The sequence below is a fragment of the Oppia nitens genome, unplaced genomic scaffold (assembly GCF_028296485.1).
Source record: "Oppia nitens isolate AA-2021 unplaced genomic scaffold, nextdenovo-longstitch-racon4-pilon3 scaffold13_pilon_pilon_pilon, whole genome shotgun sequence".
Lineage (NCBI taxonomy): Eukaryota > Metazoa > Arthropoda > Arachnida > Sarcoptiformes > Oppiidae > Oppia > Oppia nitens.
The window spans coordinates 2524454-2540049 of record NW_026533192.1 but is presented as its reverse complement, the minus strand read 5'-3'; the positions used below and the strand labels follow the sequence as shown (position 1 = coordinate 2540049).

The 15596-nt window shown below is 29.8% G+C and overlaps 5 protein-coding genes across 6 annotated transcripts; 2 read left to right on the top strand and 3 right to left on the bottom strand.

Annotated features, from left to right (window-relative positions):
• The first annotated feature begins 225 nt into the window (after nt 1–225).
• LOC128957567 (NKAP family protein CG6066-like) lies at nt 226–1281 on the top strand. The gene has a single exon (XM_054303360.1). It carries the CDS (start codon nt 304–306, stop codon nt 1279–1281), a length of 978 nt encoding a protein of 325 aa, XP_054159335.1. The 5' UTR covers nt 226–303.
• A 242-nt stretch (nt 1282–1523) lies between these two features.
• LOC128958096 (SPRY domain-containing protein 7-like) lies at nt 1524–2596 on the bottom strand. Its single transcript, XM_054303913.1, has 3 exons — nt 2210–2596; nt 2035–2151; nt 1524–1964 (listed from the first exon to the last, which is right to left on the bottom strand). The coding sequence occupies exons 1-3, from the start codon at nt 2319–2321 to the stop codon at nt 1600–1602; spliced, it is 594 nt and encodes a 197-aa protein (XP_054159888.1). The 5' UTR covers nt 2322–2596; the 3' UTR covers nt 1524–1599.
• A 343-nt stretch (nt 2597–2939) lies between these two features.
• LOC128958015 (alpha-1,2-mannosyltransferase ALG9-like) lies at nt 2940–5427 on the bottom strand. Of its 2 annotated transcripts, XM_054303832.1 has the most exons (6): nt 5102–5427; nt 4677–5033; nt 4264–4576; nt 3982–4176; nt 3590–3890; nt 2940–3523 (listed from the first exon to the last, which is right to left on the bottom strand). In XM_054303832.1, the coding sequence occupies exons 1-6, from the start codon at nt 5254–5256 to the stop codon at nt 3006–3008; spliced, it is 1839 nt and encodes a 612-aa protein (XP_054159807.1). In that variant the 5' UTR covers nt 5257–5427; the 3' UTR covers nt 2940–3005. The 2 variants fall into 2 exon arrangements, with proteins under 2 accessions (XP_054159807.1, XP_054159813.1); XM_054303838.1 differs by lacking the exon at nt 3982–4176.
• Nucleotides 5428–6402: 975 nt separating this feature from the next.
• On the bottom strand, nt 6403–8016 carry LOC128958063 (UDP-glucuronic acid decarboxylase 1-like). The gene is made up of 2 exons (XM_054303882.1): nt 7708–8016; nt 6403–7648 (listed from the first exon to the last, which is right to left on the bottom strand). Exons 1-2 carry the CDS (start codon nt 7784–7786, stop codon nt 6501–6503), a joined length of 1227 nt encoding a protein of 408 aa, XP_054159857.1. The 5' UTR covers nt 7787–8016; the 3' UTR covers nt 6403–6500.
• Nucleotides 8017–8355: 339 nt separating this feature from the next.
• On the top strand, nt 8356–12724 carry LOC128957556 (structural maintenance of chromosomes protein 4-like). Its single transcript, XM_054303348.1, has 4 exons — nt 8356–8639; nt 8704–8849; nt 8908–9099; nt 9164–12724. The coding sequence occupies exons 1-4, from the start codon at nt 8522–8524 to the stop codon at nt 12722–12724; spliced, it is 4017 nt and encodes a 1338-aa protein (XP_054159323.1). The 5' UTR covers nt 8356–8521.
• Nucleotides 12725–15596: the final 2872 nt, after the last annotated feature.

Genomic DNA, 15596 nt, shown 5'->3' with positions numbered 1-15596 from the left:
ATAATTACCAGTAATTTATGGTAATAATTGGTTGTTTACAGTACTATTGAATCAATCATTGTATTGCATTTAGGACTATAGATAGTGGTAATAGAGAAGACAATAATTTAGAGTTAATAAATAATTATAAGTTTTAAAAAACAATTAATTTATCAATTTTAATAAATGCATTATTTTTATACTGTATATCATAATCTTAACTTAGAATTAGTAACTAATGAAATTCAATGAGGAGACAGTCCCCTCATTACTGTAAAGTATATATGTTTTGTTTGCAAACGTTTTGTTGTCATTTCGGTAGTTATGTCCAGACATTCACCGATTAGAGACACTGACCGACACCACTATCACTCGTATGACTCAGAATCACATCGTCATCGAAGAAGACGTGAACCCTCACCTGATTATCACAAAAATCACAATTCAGACAAATATCGTCATAAATACAATGATAATCACATTAATGAGGACTTTTGGACCACAAGAAGACTCAAAAGAGAATCGATTGGCGAATCCGGAGTTATCAGTGTTTGGGGACATTTGTCTTCAAGACATGAAGACATTGATGACTCTGATATGTCTACTGATGGCAAAGTAGTAGGTAAACGACGAAGTGTGTCGACATCGGAGTCAGATTCAACTGATGGACTAAAAGATAAGAAAAATAAGAAACACAAGAAGAGCAGTAAAAAGTCGAAAAAAGATAAGACATCGCATAAGAAGCACAAACATAGAAAGTCAAGAAACAAGGAAAGGAAAAGAAGTAACTCAAGAGACAGATATAAAAAAGACAAGAATGTGATTACAAATGAATACAACAGATATAACAATGAAGAAGAAGAGAAATTTATCAAAGAATTAAATGAAAAGAAGAAAAGAATGGAAATGGATGAAGAAGAAGACGATATGGTTGGACCACAGCCCAAGTCAGCGGTTCAGTTGAACCAAAAAGATTTTGGTAGAGCTCTATTGCCCGGTGAAGGAGCGGCAATGGCCGCCTTCATTGCTGAAGGAAAACGTATTCCCAGAAGAGGTGAAATTGGTCTGACATCTGAAGAAATTGACTCATTTGAAAATGTTGGATATGTTATGTCTGGTAGTCGTCACCGACGTATGGAAGCGGTTCGTCTCAGGAAAGAGAATCAGATTTATTCGGCGGACGAGAAGAGAGCATTGGCTCTGTTTAACAAAGAAGAGCGAACCATACGAGAGACCAAAATATTGTCTCAATTTAAAGATATGATTAGAGCTAAACAAGAGGAACACCAAACTAAACATTAAACACATATTTGTTTATTTAAATTAATTATATATATGTTTATGTAATTTTTTTTATAAAATAATGATTTTTTTTGTCTAAATATGATATTTCCATTATTTGTTTAATTCATTATTTTGTTAATAATTATTTGTAATAATTCAATAATAAAAGGACAGATCATATGTACAAAAATAAAAATAATTGTCAAAATAAACTTTGCATACATTTGAACAAATAATTGATGTAAAAACTATAGATCAGGTTTTAAGTGTAAATGAAAAACTACCGGTAATTACAAAATTAAAATTAAGTAAAAGGAAGGTATAAAGTAATAACTCCTAAAGTAATGATTTTTCGACAAGAATGCGATCAAAACCAAAGGGAGGATCAAATTGAAAGTTCGTAAAATTGACATCAAGTATAGCGCCATCGTCTACGTAGACAACAGGATATATTTCGGAGCCCTTGACACCATTGACAGCAAAATCAATTGATTTATTTTTGATATAAAATTTGAGTTCAATGTGATCATAGGTGACACCAATTATGTCACTTTCTTGTATGTCTTCATTAAATGTATGAAGTATTTGATTTTCAGTCACTACTGTTCCATCTTGTCTTAAGACCCAACTCTGACTGTCGACTCCTAAGGGAACTGAACTTAGATTGGCATTAGTTGTGGCCAACCCTACGCCCCAAATGCCTGTTTTGACGATACATACAATTCATTATTAATTACATTATATTAATGTTTATTCTGGCAAAAGACAGACCCGTTTGCTGTACTTTGACCTCAAAATATGCCTTATTTTGAACTATCGGTGTTGTAGTGATAGCACCACCAGTGCCACAGATTCGGTGACCTCTCTTAACGATCACCACATCATTACCTAATAAATGTATTAGTAATTAGTCAGTGATTGAAATCATATACTGTAGTTGTGGTACCCATAGTTGTTGTGTCCAAAATCACTTTAGGGATCAATTGGTCCTTAACTAGTGAATAGCGTGTCTGACCAGACATACCAAAACACCGTCGGATACATAATAAGCACTCCATTTGTGTTTACTTTTAATGTTTTTTATTCAATCAAACAAATAATACAAATTATAATACAAATAAATCAATGAAATCAATGATATCTATGCCATATATGCCATCAAATAGTTATACAATTGAATGTCAAACATATAAACAAATGTTTGGCATATGTTTTGAGTGATTCATTGCACTGACTCTCACTCTCTCCACATAAACACTACATTCACTAAAGTGACTAAACATTGCATTACTCTCTCATGTCTACAGACTATATATATAACTAATTTATGAATAATTTATTAAATAACTAATGATATCATCTCTTGATATCTTATATTAAAAAGATATCATTTGATAAAAATATAGTTTTCATAAATGCAAGAATAATACGCCAAATCTTTTAACTTAAAAAACTTATTAAATGATTATTTCGCTGTAAAAATCCTAATAATGACATTACTGGTATATATGTATATATAAGTATTACAAAACTAAATAATAAATTACAATTAGTTGAGGTCATTGTTATAGTTGGGATCAATTTGATAGACATTTGTCATCACATTTCATATCAAATTATATTATTATAAGTGAAGTTGAAATTGTAATAAATTGACAAATAAATTACAATTATATTGCAGTTATCATTAAATGAAATACAAGTATTATAACACCTATACATTAGTGCAGATATTATAATACTTAAGTGTCATTATTAGTTAAATTAAATCGTTTGTTTCGTAGCAAATTGTAGTCAACAAAATTGCATTTGGATTCTGTGACAAATGGCACATAAAAGGCCCGAAACAGTGTCGGCGAGTTCTTTGCATCCAAAAATGGTAGCGATTGCAGGACTTCCCAATGGTCGTAGTCTCGCGAAAATTGCGGCTCTAAGTCAGTAGATTCAGTGGCGTCGGTGTCGATCAGGAAATGACAATCAGCTACTTGTATATAACGGGAGAGCTCTTCCCGGTTGAGATCATTCATATTCGAAGGTATGACTCGAGTGCCACCATTGTATGGTTGTGGGAGTTGTCCCCGAAATTCTGATTGAATAAACTGTAACTTCCAGTGTTGGACTGAAGGCAAGAAGAAACTGGATGGGTATCGGTACCACTCTTTACCAACACAAACATTAACTGGTGTTTTGAGGCTCGAAATATTGTAATCGTTGTGAACGCGACCCAAATCCATGTAAATATCGAGTGGCGCGTGATATCCTAAATATTTATTTAAAAAAAACTATTAATATTTTACATATTTTTCATACAGTATCCGAATAAAACCTTTATAAAGAGCTAATCCTCGAGATATCGACAAAAATGCAAATATAATCACAAAAACTAAGACTAGAGACGAATAGAAATAAGTTAATCGGGGGATAATAGCGACCAATGCTTTTTGAACCATTTCTATGGCAAATGCGGCGGACAAACATATCAATGGATAGACAGGAAATATAAAGCGCTCTTCTTTGTGGGGCTGACTGAAGAAAACCAGATACCAAAGCAACAGTGAAGTCACACATATTATATGACTTGAATTTACTATATTTCTCTTTGACTTCACTAATAGCTTGCAAATGACCTGAAAATAAAAAAATACATCAAATTATTAATGTTAATACAGTAATAGTAGTTACAAATATATAATATGATAAAATTCAATTATATGGTACCATAACCGGAAGTGATGCCAAAGATAAAATAAACACGAGATTGAAGTTAAGAAAACCATTAATGAAATAGAAATGCCAGGGTTCAGTACCGTATAGGTTAGGACCGTGCTTACTAAACACGTTATATAATACGATATTGAGCGGTGCTAACACTAACTTCCCATAATAATAGGTGTCTATCAACACTAATGGTAACTATATTATCGAAATTGAATAAATAAAATGATCAATTTTTTAAATAATAATTACAACTAATAATAAATTAGAAATGTTTGTATTTACCAAAATCGATAAACCGATAATAGCCGACCACTTGGCGAAAAAAAATCGCTTCTTTTTGTTGATCAACATCTCAATAGCAATGGGAAGACCGAGTAATGCCGTGAATGGCCAACCAATGAGCGAACTTATTGCTTGTGTTAATATAACAATCTTGTGGTGTTGTTGAAGCCAAGCACCAAATGTTAGAGCTGTCATATACATGGAGAACGAACTCGGGAGGAATGCTGTCGACGATATGAACATCCCGTTTGATAAAACCATAAACAATAGAAACAGTCGTGCAATTGATGGTCCAAATTGACGTAATATTCCTCTATATTTATAATTTAAAGTATAGGTAATATTCAGTTTAAACTCAAAACAAAATTATGGATTAAAAGAACAAAACAATTAAAAATAATGAGATAACTAACCGATAGAGATATGTCTCACAGAGAGCACAACAAAAGGCAAGTATACATCGGGTGTAATAAAAGACAAGCAATTGATTAGTTTGTATGAGATGTGTGTATATAAATGCCGGTAAAGCGTAGATCCAGAGGAAAGCATACGAACGGATGGCATAAAGTGGTGAATATTCCCACGTTTGGAAACCCAAGCCGTGAATCAAGTAATGAGTCGGTTCCCAGTAATTGAATGTCTCGTCGCAATCACTTATGTTGTTCCACACGGCGGCCGATAGTCGGGCCGATAATAAGGCTTTAAATGCCGTCGACGGCGATGGACTCCATGGACCCAACAAATGGTGAACTGAATTATCTCTCTTTTCACTTTCAAACAAAACATATGGTAATCAAGTGGTGATAATAGCAAAGATATGATATAAAATGTGTAATACTTAGTCTTATTGTTGATTGATTTGACTATCGGTGGCATCGATTTGTTGGCCAACACATCATTTGTTGAATGACTTTTGTCAAGTCGTTTGCCTTTAGGTTTGCTATGGGTGTGACCACTTTGGTGGCCACTGTTTTTCCGATTTCGTGCACCCATTCATCTAACGGTGCAATCAATCAAATGTCAATACAATTGACGAAAACAACATTCAATGCAATACTCAATACATTACATAACATAAGGGATGAAAAAATCAATGTTTCGATTGCTTTGCAAAATACAGTCAAAGCTATAATACATTACAAGTATTGCACTGTTTGTTAGACAACTATAAGACCAGACTCTCATTGTTTGATACCATCTCTTCATAAATTGGCATCAATTCAAGTATACATATGTATAGTATTATACACTTAAATAATCTTTTAAAACACCATAATTTGTTATGTGATAAATACATAATATAATTGTAACCTATATTATAATGTCATTATTATAGTATAAATACGAGTATTTGTCTAAATTTGTTGACAAATCTATTTTTATTAATATTCACTACTATTGTTAATATTTGTCTAAAATAGACATCATTTTATGTAAATATAAATTTATTAGTTTTAATTGTCGATTGACTGGTAATTTAATTATTATACTATTATGTTAATTATATGACTGACAGTACAGTATATTCCTGAGAATATTCTTTAATTTTTCACATTTAAAATATCAATATTTATTTAACGGTAAACCAAACATACAATTTGCTTTAAATACCGGATTAGATATAAATGTTAATCACGTTTAAAATATATAAATTATAAGAAAAGTACATTAAGTATACAAATTTAAATTATATGATAAACTTTGTATTGTACTATACAGTAGTACATTATTAATGATATATAATTTAGTGAAAATATTTTTATTTGTTATTTGCATTAAATACATATTTTTAAAATATTAATTTTTAATGTCCAAATTACAACAATTTGTATAAATCTAATATTTAATAATATAAATATACATATTTTTTTATAAATATTAAGTTATCAACAATAAATTTTACATTATTCACAATTTTATGCTTATAGAGTGTATACTATACATCAAAACACGCATTATGTCTATTGTAAATGTGATAAGTATTATAAACATGACTTTCATATAATAATCAATTAAAATTGTTAATTCATTCATAAAATTATTATTTAAAAATAATTATTCAAATATTCAATCTAAGAATTCAATATAATGTAAAATTCTGTAAAAATACAATAAAAATCAGACTAAAAGTAAAGCTCATCTGGTATTTGAATAATAGTCAAACATAACATATCTTTTAGTGTTTTTTTGTTCACCGCTAACATGATATTAAAATCATAACATTTAAAATAAAAATTTTAAGCAAACATATGATTAAACTGAAGTGAATCAACTTCTTGAGCATTTGCGTGAAGCAACTCTTGTCTAAAATAATCAATAGTCCGTTTAAGTCCCTCTTTAAGTGACACTTTTGGAAACCAATTAAGATATTTTATGGCACGAGATATATCAGGTTTACGACGCTGAGGGTCATCCTCTACACTGTCTTTATAAACTATATCACTACTTGTAATTCCCACTAAATGTTTGATCACAGAAGCAAATTCATCGATTGTATATTCTTCAGGATTGCCTAAATTAACGGGAAGTGTTATGTTGTTATTCATGAGTTCAATAAGTCCATCAATTAAATCAGTAACGTATTGAAAGGAACGGGTTTGTCGACCCGATCCGTAAACAGTTATTGAGTGGTTTTGAAGTGATTGAGAAATAAAATTGGAAACAACTCGGCCGTCGTTGATATGCATTCTCGGGCCATAAGTATTGAAAATTCTGGCCACTCTTACCGATACATTCTCTTGTTTAGCGTAAGCATATGACAGTGATTCAGCTACACGTTTGCCCTCATCATAACAAGAACGCGGACCAATTGGGTTCACGTGTCCCCAATACTCTTCACTCTGAGGATGCACTTCTGGATCGCCATACACTTCGGAAGTAGAGGCAACTAATACCTTAGCGCCGACACGTTTGGCCAAACCTAACATATTTATAGTACCGACGGTATTTGTCTTAATAGTTTTCACGGGATTAAACATATAATGTGGTGGAGATGCCGGTGAAGCCAAATGATATATCTGATCCACTTCTATATACAATGGATTGACAATATCGTGATGAATCAGTTCAAAATTTTTGTGTCCAAACCAATGTTCAACATTTCTTTTACGACCCGTAAAAAAGTTGTCCACAACAGTCACTTCATGACCATTGATCATAAGTCTGTCCACAAGATGTGAGCCGACAAAGCCGGCGCCACCGGTCACTAAAATACGCCGGCGATCAGCGTATGACAAGTGTTTCACTTCGGGATACTTATGGCCAACATTTTGCTCCAAAGTGGTCACTCTTTTCTCTAAATCTTTCAATTTTGTCTTAAGATTTTGGTTTTCAAATGACAAGTCGTCTTCAACTGAGTTAACCAAATGGTTATATGTGGACAACACTGCAACACATCCTATACTTATTATATCAATTCAAACACAGTTTGCGGTCATTACTTACCGAAAGCCAGTGATATAATGGACAGTAATGTATATATTAGTGACATCTTATTGATAACAAATCGATTCAATCTTTTCATAACTGGGTTTCAAATAAACAGTTATAATATGTTTCACTCATTTGTTGTCTATTAAGTGATAAACTAATAGTCATTTAATATATGTTTAACAAATAGTTTGCATTCTATTGTCATTTCATTGAATTAAATGCTAAATCACTCAATCATTTCAATCATTATTAACATTACATTGATTTTAATATTTCGATTGAAATTACTTTCAAAACAATGTTTTCAAAACAGTGGACATTCTATTTATATAGAGATCAATGCATTCAAATGTAGAGATGTTAACATTTGTATGAGTCATTCATAAACTTATGACTATTAATACAATCTATGTTTTGTTCCCTCTTTTGTTTCAACAAACATATGGTAAGTATAAGTCATTTGACATTTTATTGTTTGGTAACGTTGTATATGTATGTGTAATGCAGTATTAAATCAACTGTAATATTATAATGTGTTTTCAATATTTATTTTAAATGTATTTTAACTTTTGTTTAATATTTATTTTTATTTATTTATAAGTATTATAACTTACAATAGGTTTCAAGCTTTCAATAGTCATGTAATCACATGACGTGATATCCAATCTATATATCATGTGTCACGTGATGTCAATTCAAATGACGTCATAACTTAATAGCAAACTCTTCACCGAAAGACTGCTTTTCATGACTTTTCCCGCCATTCGTGTCAATGGTTTGAATGTTGTTTTGTTTTTATGGATTAGTTGTGTGATAAACAATTGAAATGAAGGGCAACAAACATAATCAAAGTATTAGTAAAAGCAATGGCGATGTCGGCGACCAACAGATAGTCGACGACCAGGAATTGGACGATGAATTTGACGACGAAGAAGGAGGAAGACGTAAGTGTTTTTTGCATTACTTTTGTGGTGACAATCGGTCATTGGTTTTGTCTGTTTATGTAAGGTATCGGTGATATCTATATCCCGCCCCCACCGGCAAAACCCACTTACAGCGGTGAAGACACGGGAATCCGTTTGGTGATCACAAACATCGAAAATATTAACTTCAAGTCATACGCCAACCGACAAGTGTTGGGACCCTTTCATAAGGTTTGTTATCAATTTGTTTGTTGTGTTCACCGATTTTGTTGACATTTTTATATTACAGAGTTTTACATCCATTGTAGGACCAAATGGCAGCGGAAAATCCAATGTAATTGATTCCATGTTATTTGTGTTTGGATACAGAGCTCAGAAACTTCGGTTAAAGAAGTTGAGTGGTTTGATTCATAGCAGTGACACTTATCCTGATTTGTCGTATTGTAAAGTCATTGTTCACTTTGCACTCATCAACGATAAAGTATAACATTTGATGACTAAAAATGATTATAATTATCGATAACGTATTGGTTTTGTTTTGTCAGATCGGAGACGACTTTGATATTATTAGCGGTTCCGAGTTTACTGTGAGTCGTACGGCTAATCGGGACAACAGTTCATATTATTGTATTGATGACCGAAGGGTTCAGTTTAAAGAAGTTTCAAAACTACTTCAATCGCATGGAATTGATTTGCGTTACAATCGGTTTCTTATACTTCAAGGAGAGGTCGAACAGATAGCTCTAATGAAACCAAAGGCCGATAATGAAAATGAGTCGGGAATGTTGGAGTTCTTGGAAGACATTATTGGGACAACACGTTTAAAGGAACCATTGAATCAATTATCGCTTAAAGTAGAAGAATATAATGAGATTCGAGCGGAAAAAATGAATAGAGTTAAAGTGGTTGAGAAAGAACTGAAGACATTAGAAGATGCCAAGAATGAGGCCATCAAGTTCTTAGAGGCTGAGAATGACATCATGTTTGAGAAGAGCAAACTTTATCAGATGTATAGACACGAAGCCAACAATGAAAAAGATAAAGCTTTAAGTGATTATAATAGAGCTAAAGATGCTTACGATAAAGCTATGCAAGAATGCAATGATTTAAAACAACAGAGAGAAACATCTGAAGCGGAACAAAATCACATGAAAGAAGAGTTTAGTTTAATCGTTAAAAAATGTGATTCTTTGAATGAAAAGTTTAAAGAATGTGAAGGACGTGATGTCCAACTGAGAGGTAAAGTCAAAAATATCAAATCTAAGGGTAAAACTCTGGAGAAAACCGTTGAAGAAGATAATAAAAAATTAGAAGAATTACTTAAAATGCCCGACAAATACAAAGAAGATATTGAAAAGTTGACACAAAAGAAGCAAACATCAGAAAATGATTTAAAGTTAGCGGACGAGCACTTGACTGAAGTGATGGGACAGATCAAGGGAGACACAGAACCGCTACAGAAAAGAAAAGATGTCATCGAAAGAGAATTACTTGAATTGCAAAAAGGTGTCAACGAATCGCGTTCTCGTATGGAAATTGCCAAACAAGAACTTGATCTCTATTTAAGTGCCGAACAAAATGAGAAATCAAGACTACAGCAAATGATGAGTAAATTAAATAAGAATACCTCCGACGCTAAAGACAAACGAGAAGCTCTTCAACGCTTTGAAACTGAGATACCTTTGGCTGAGAATAAATTGAAAGAGTTTACCGATAATATGTCTAAACTTGAACACAATAAATCAAAATTGACTGAAGACTATATTAATCGTAACAATCATTTGCAAAGTCTATTAAATTCTGCGAAAGACATGAATTCAAGGAATAGAGTATTAAATGCATTGATGGAACAGAAAAGAAAAGGCAAACTTAAAGGTATTTTGGGTCGTTTGGGTGATTTGGGTGCAGTCGATGCCCAGTATGATTGCGCCGTTTCAACTGCTTGTGGTCCACTCGATAACATTGTTGTTGAGACCATAGATAACGGTACAGAATGTATAGATTTTCTTAAGAAGAATAACATTGGATTTGCAAAATTTATGGCATTGGATAAAATTAGTGAAAGACTTTATCAAATACCAGAATCTGAAGATTATCCCGAAGGAGTTTCACGTCTTTTTGATTTAATTAGAGTTAATGACGAGAGAGTTAGAGTTGCTTTTTATTTTGGATTAAGAGATACTTTAGTTGCAAAAGACTTAGAACAGGCTCATAGGATATCGGCGCCAAAGAACAGTAACAAACGATATCGAGTGGTTACTCTTAAAGGAGAACTTTGTGAAACAACGGGTACTATGTCTGGCGGTGGACGACCTTTTACCGGTAGAATTGGATCATCGGTTGCCATGACTCAAGTCGACGAACAAGAAATCAAAGATCTCGAAGAAGAAGTCAATCAATTAAAGAATAGAATTAATGAAACAAACAATAGATTAGACGATTTAAGAATAGACGTCGAAAGGTTGTCTAAAGATATCAAAATAATGAAACAAAATAAACCACAATTTGAAATGGAAGTCAATCAGTTCGATAAAATGCAAACTGATCTCAAACGTGCCATCAAAGAACAAGAGGAAAAGGTTAAAATGGCGGCACCCGATGCCAATCGGGTAAAAGAACTCGAAAATAAACATCAAACTGAAGTCAAAAAGTATGAAAAAGAAGAACAAAAGTGTTCCAAATTTAATGAAGAACTCGAAGAATTGAATGATAAGATTAAGGAGATTATGGACAAGAAAGTAGGAACTGCTCGCAAAAAAGTGAATGAACTTAAAAGTCAATTGAAGAAAATTACAACAGATCTTAATAAAGCTAACAGCGATCTGATAGCGTCTGAAAGAAATATTGAAAAATGTAAAGAAAAAATCAAATCATTTGAAGAAGAGATGAACGAAGCAATAAATACTTTAACGACAACTAAAGAAGAACTCAAAACATTAGAAGTATTGGCCACAGAAGTGACGAACAATTATGAACAGGCGGTTAATGAAAAAGAAGAAGCGATTAAAAAAATAAAAACAATTGAAAACAAAATAAGTAAATTGAAGACAGAAGAGGCAAAACTGAATAACGCAAATGTGGACACAAAACATGAGGTCGAACAACAAAAGATAAAACTCGATGAAAAAGAAGCCGAAGTCAATTCTTATACATTAAAAATCAATGAACTTAATCCACATGAAATCGATGGCAAATCTAGACCTTTGATACCTGAACTAAACTCAGAAGAAATAGAAAATTTAAATCCAAATTCATTACAAAAGATCATTGAAAATCTCGACAAAGATTTGAAGAAAATGAAGCCAAATATGGCTGCCATTGAAGAATATAAGAAAAAGGAGACCGTGTTTCTGGAGAGAGCTCAAGAATTATCGGATATTACATCACAAAGAGACGCCTATAAAGGTCAATATGAAGAGGTCCGAGAAATGCGAGTCAAAGAATTTAAAGACGGATTTTTAACAATTGCTCGAAAATTGAAAGAAATGTATCGAATGATAACAATGGGTGGCGACGCTGAACTCGAATTCATTGATTCATTGGATCCATTTTCCGAAGGCGTGACATTTGCCGTCAGACCTAATAAGAAGTCGTGGAAAAAGATATCCAATTTATCGGGAGGAGAGAAAACATTGTCTTCATTGGCACTTATATTTGCTTTACATTATTATAAGCCATCGCCGCTATACGTTATGGATGAAATTGATGCCGCACTCGACTTCAAAAATGTGTCGATTGTCGCCAATTATATTAAACAAAGAACAAGAAACACACAATTTATTATAATATCGTTGCGAAACAATATGTATGAATTGGCTGATCGTTTAGTTGGCATTTATAAGACATACAATTGTACTAAAACTGTGACAATAAATCCGATTATAATTGAAGAGAAGCGATCCGATAGACGAACAGTTACCTTATCGAGTAGTAATACTGTGACCAATGAATCGACAAATCAAGTAATCAATAGTCAACAACAACAACAACAACAAATCGAACAGAACATAACACAAGACAATGGAAATGAACCAATTGTTGACAACAATGACAATACTATTACTGATAGCACTCATTCAAATGATAATTCTGTTTTTGTAAACTAAAATTCATCATAATTTTAGATTATTTATATGTTTTAACGAAAGTTTTAAACATTACATGAAAATTTCAATATATAAATAACTATAAATATACAGTATATTCATAAATGTAATCAATTTTTTATTCAAGCAAAGTTATTTATTGAATAGTAATCTAATTTTAAAATAAACAACAATTCACAATCTAATAATACTGTATAATTTATTAAAATTTTTAATCAATTAAGTTTTAAACTCCTAATAAATTTCCGTACTTTTATTTTATCAGGTATTAGAATATATAGTATTTTTTGGATTTAAGACGACTATTAAAAATGATTGTCAAAAAATTTAATTTATTTAAATAAAGGCATTTAAATGAAAAATATCCATTTTATTTGTCGCAATTTCTAATGAATTATCAGTCAAGTGAATGATCTATTAAATCATTAATATATTTATTAAGTTTTATCCAACAAATTATACTTTGCTTAAAATGATTATAAAAACAATAGTTTCACAAATAGTTCTCATTTTATTGAATTTTTCTATAAAATAAATTGTTTTCTGTATCGTTATGTATACTTATATTATAACGCATTAACTTACTGTACATCATATATAATATTAGAACACAATTTAAATTATATTATATTATATTAATGTATATACAGTACAGTATAAGTATAAGTATTAAGTATTAAAATAGAGATGAGAATTCGTTATTTAATAAAATCAGTGATTCAATCATTGAATGCTTCAAAATTTGTTCATTCATTTGTTAAATTTATTCAAACACTTGATTTACAAATCTAGTAATTACTAAATTTTTATTAATATGTGCTGAATATAATACAATACAAAAAGTGTTGGCAACTAATTTGTAATTTATTTTTTAGATATTCAAGTATTTCTTTTATTATAAATATATTATAATATTTTGATTTTTTTACATATTGAAAACACAAGGAATATAACATTTAATAGAAACAATATTATAGTTAAATAAATCAAAATATATACAATCTTTAATATTAATTATTTATAAACAAATGAATGCCATTATGAATGGGTTATTAAATATATTATATAATACAATAGATATTACATTAAAAATTGTATTAAAATAAAATACTTATATCAACAAAATGTAGTTAAGTAAGTAATGAACAAATAATTTGATATACATTGATATGATATTTTAAAAATATTTGATATAAAGAATAATAAAACTACAAACATTACAATACTATATATTTGTTTATTGTATTAAAAGTTATTTATTAAAATATTTAGTTTATGATGCTAGTTTGTGATACTATTAAATATGTAAAATTAAATAATACTGTATATAGTATATTTTACTATATTGAATAAAAATACCATTTTATAATTTAATTTTTTATAATAATTATAATATTTTTGACAACGGATTTTAGTCCATCAAAAAAGTCATTAACTAAACTACCGATTCCTACCATTGCTGAGCTAATCTTTGCTATAACTACCTAACCTATAAAAATGTTAAAAATAGAAATATTAAATGTTTTTAAAAAATAATATACAATTATTTATTGAAGGAAAATGTCAAAAAATTTTAAAAATTGTTTTTTTACGTTTGAACTATGCTTTATTAATCATTCAATTTTTGTTTCACAACAAATATTACACGCAAATAAAAATTTAGATTATTAATGGTATTTATTATTTTTAAATTTATAGAAGCATATTTTTAAAAATATGTAATAGTTAAAATAGTTAATGGCTAAATAAAATTTTTATTGTGAAAAATATGGAATTTAATATTATTGACTTAATTTGAAAATATAAAAATTTTAAAAGTTAATAAAATATAAATTTTAAAAAATAATTGCAATTATGATTGATTGATTTAATATTAGTTTTTCTAATAATAAAATCAAATAATTACAATTGATACTACAATATTAATATATATTTTAGTTCAAGTATTATATAATATAAATTTTATATTCATTATAACCTATCTATAAATTTTTAGTTTTTATAAATAATACGATATATATGTGAATACATATGAATAAAAATTATATTTCTGACGTAAAATAACTTTAAGAATAAAACTTTTCCAAAGTAACTAAATTTTTGTAAAATCAAAAAATCGATATTAAATATAAAATATCATTATTAGTATTTGTGATGTATTGTATAAATAATTGAAGATAAGGTTCATAAAATACATACTACTGTATACTGTATATAATAAAAATATATACAGTATATTAGTAGATATATATATTAATATATATATATATATAATGTTTATCTACTATTTATTTATAATGAGACTCTGACTCTTACAACAAACTAAATACATATTCAATAATAAGTTTCGCTAATAATGGATATGTTAACTACAATACAAAATTTGTATGACCAATATTAATGCGGATTTGGGCTCAGGTAGGTTGCGATCAATTTTATTTTTGTTATCTCAATATAAGGTATTAATATAATATTATAGATATTTGATAAAAATAACTAATAACTCATATCTTGTTTGATGTAAAAAACTGTTGTCTAATGAGAAACTAATCACATGAGAGCTGACAAAACTGGAAGTGATGGCTAACTAAATGATGTCTAACTTTAATATAATATATTTTTGTCAACAATGACTGTCCTATGTTTTGAAATGAAGTGTCATTTCAGGAAATGAATGGAAAACTAGTCATTAATGAAAGCAAAGTATAATTTATTACATTTTAAATCTATTTATTTAATTGAATATCCATTTTATAACTATACTGTAAAACAGTTTATTATTATACAATATATTTAATATATCACATTATGACACGTACTGTATTTGAATATGTAATATATCATAAAATAACATAAAATCATTTACTTTAAT

What these genes read in the sequence shown, in the direction of transcription:
- LOC128957567 (XM_054303360.1), top strand. Translation starts at nt 304, where the DNA reads ATGTCCAGACATTCACCGATTAGAGACACTGACCGACACCACTATCAC.
- LOC128958096 (XM_054303913.1), bottom strand. Translation starts at nt 2,321, where the DNA reads ATGGAGTGCTTATTATGTATCCGACGGTGTTTTGGTATGTCTGGTCAG. An exon ending in TTTGGACACAACAACTATGG is followed by an intron (nt 2,152 to 2,209) that starts GTACCACAACTA and finishes TACATTTATTAG; the next exon opens with GTAATGATGTGGTGATCGTT. An exon ending in GGTCAAAGTACAGCAAACGG is followed by an intron (nt 1,965 to 2,034) that starts GTCTGTCTTTTG and finishes TCGTCAAAACAG; the next exon opens with GCATTTGGGGCGTAGGGTTG.
- LOC128958015 (XM_054303832.1), bottom strand. Translation starts at nt 5,256, where the DNA reads ATGGGTGCACGAAATCGGAAAAACAGTGGCCACCAAAGTGGTCACACC. An exon ending in TGTGAGACATATCTCTATCG is followed by an intron (nt 4,577 to 4,676) that starts GTTAGTTATCTC and finishes TTATAAATATAG; the next exon opens with AGGAATATTACGTCAATTTG. An exon ending in TTATCGGTTTATCGATTTTG is followed by an intron (nt 4,177 to 4,263) that starts GTAAATACAAAC and finishes TCGATAATATAG; the next exon opens with TTACCATTAGTGTTGATAGA.
- LOC128958063 (XM_054303882.1), bottom strand. Translation starts at nt 7,786, where the DNA reads ATGAAAAGATTGAATCGATTTGTTATCAATAAGATGTCACTAATATAT. An exon ending in CATTATATCACTGGCTTTCG is followed by an intron (nt 7,649 to 7,707) that starts GTAAGTAATGAC and finishes GATGTGTTGCAG; the next exon opens with TGTTGTCCACATATAACCAT.
- LOC128957556 (XM_054303348.1), top strand. Translation starts at nt 8,522, where the DNA reads ATGAAGGGCAACAAACATAATCAAAGTATTAGTAAAAGCAATGGCGAT. An exon ending in TGTTGGGACCCTTTCATAAG is followed by an intron (nt 8,850 to 8,907) that starts GTTTGTTATCAA and finishes TTTATATTACAG; the next exon opens with AGTTTTACATCCATTGTAGG. An exon ending in TTGCACTCATCAACGATAAA is followed by an intron (nt 9,100 to 9,163) that starts GTATAACATTTG and finishes TTGTTTTGTCAG; the next exon opens with ATCGGAGACGACTTTGATAT.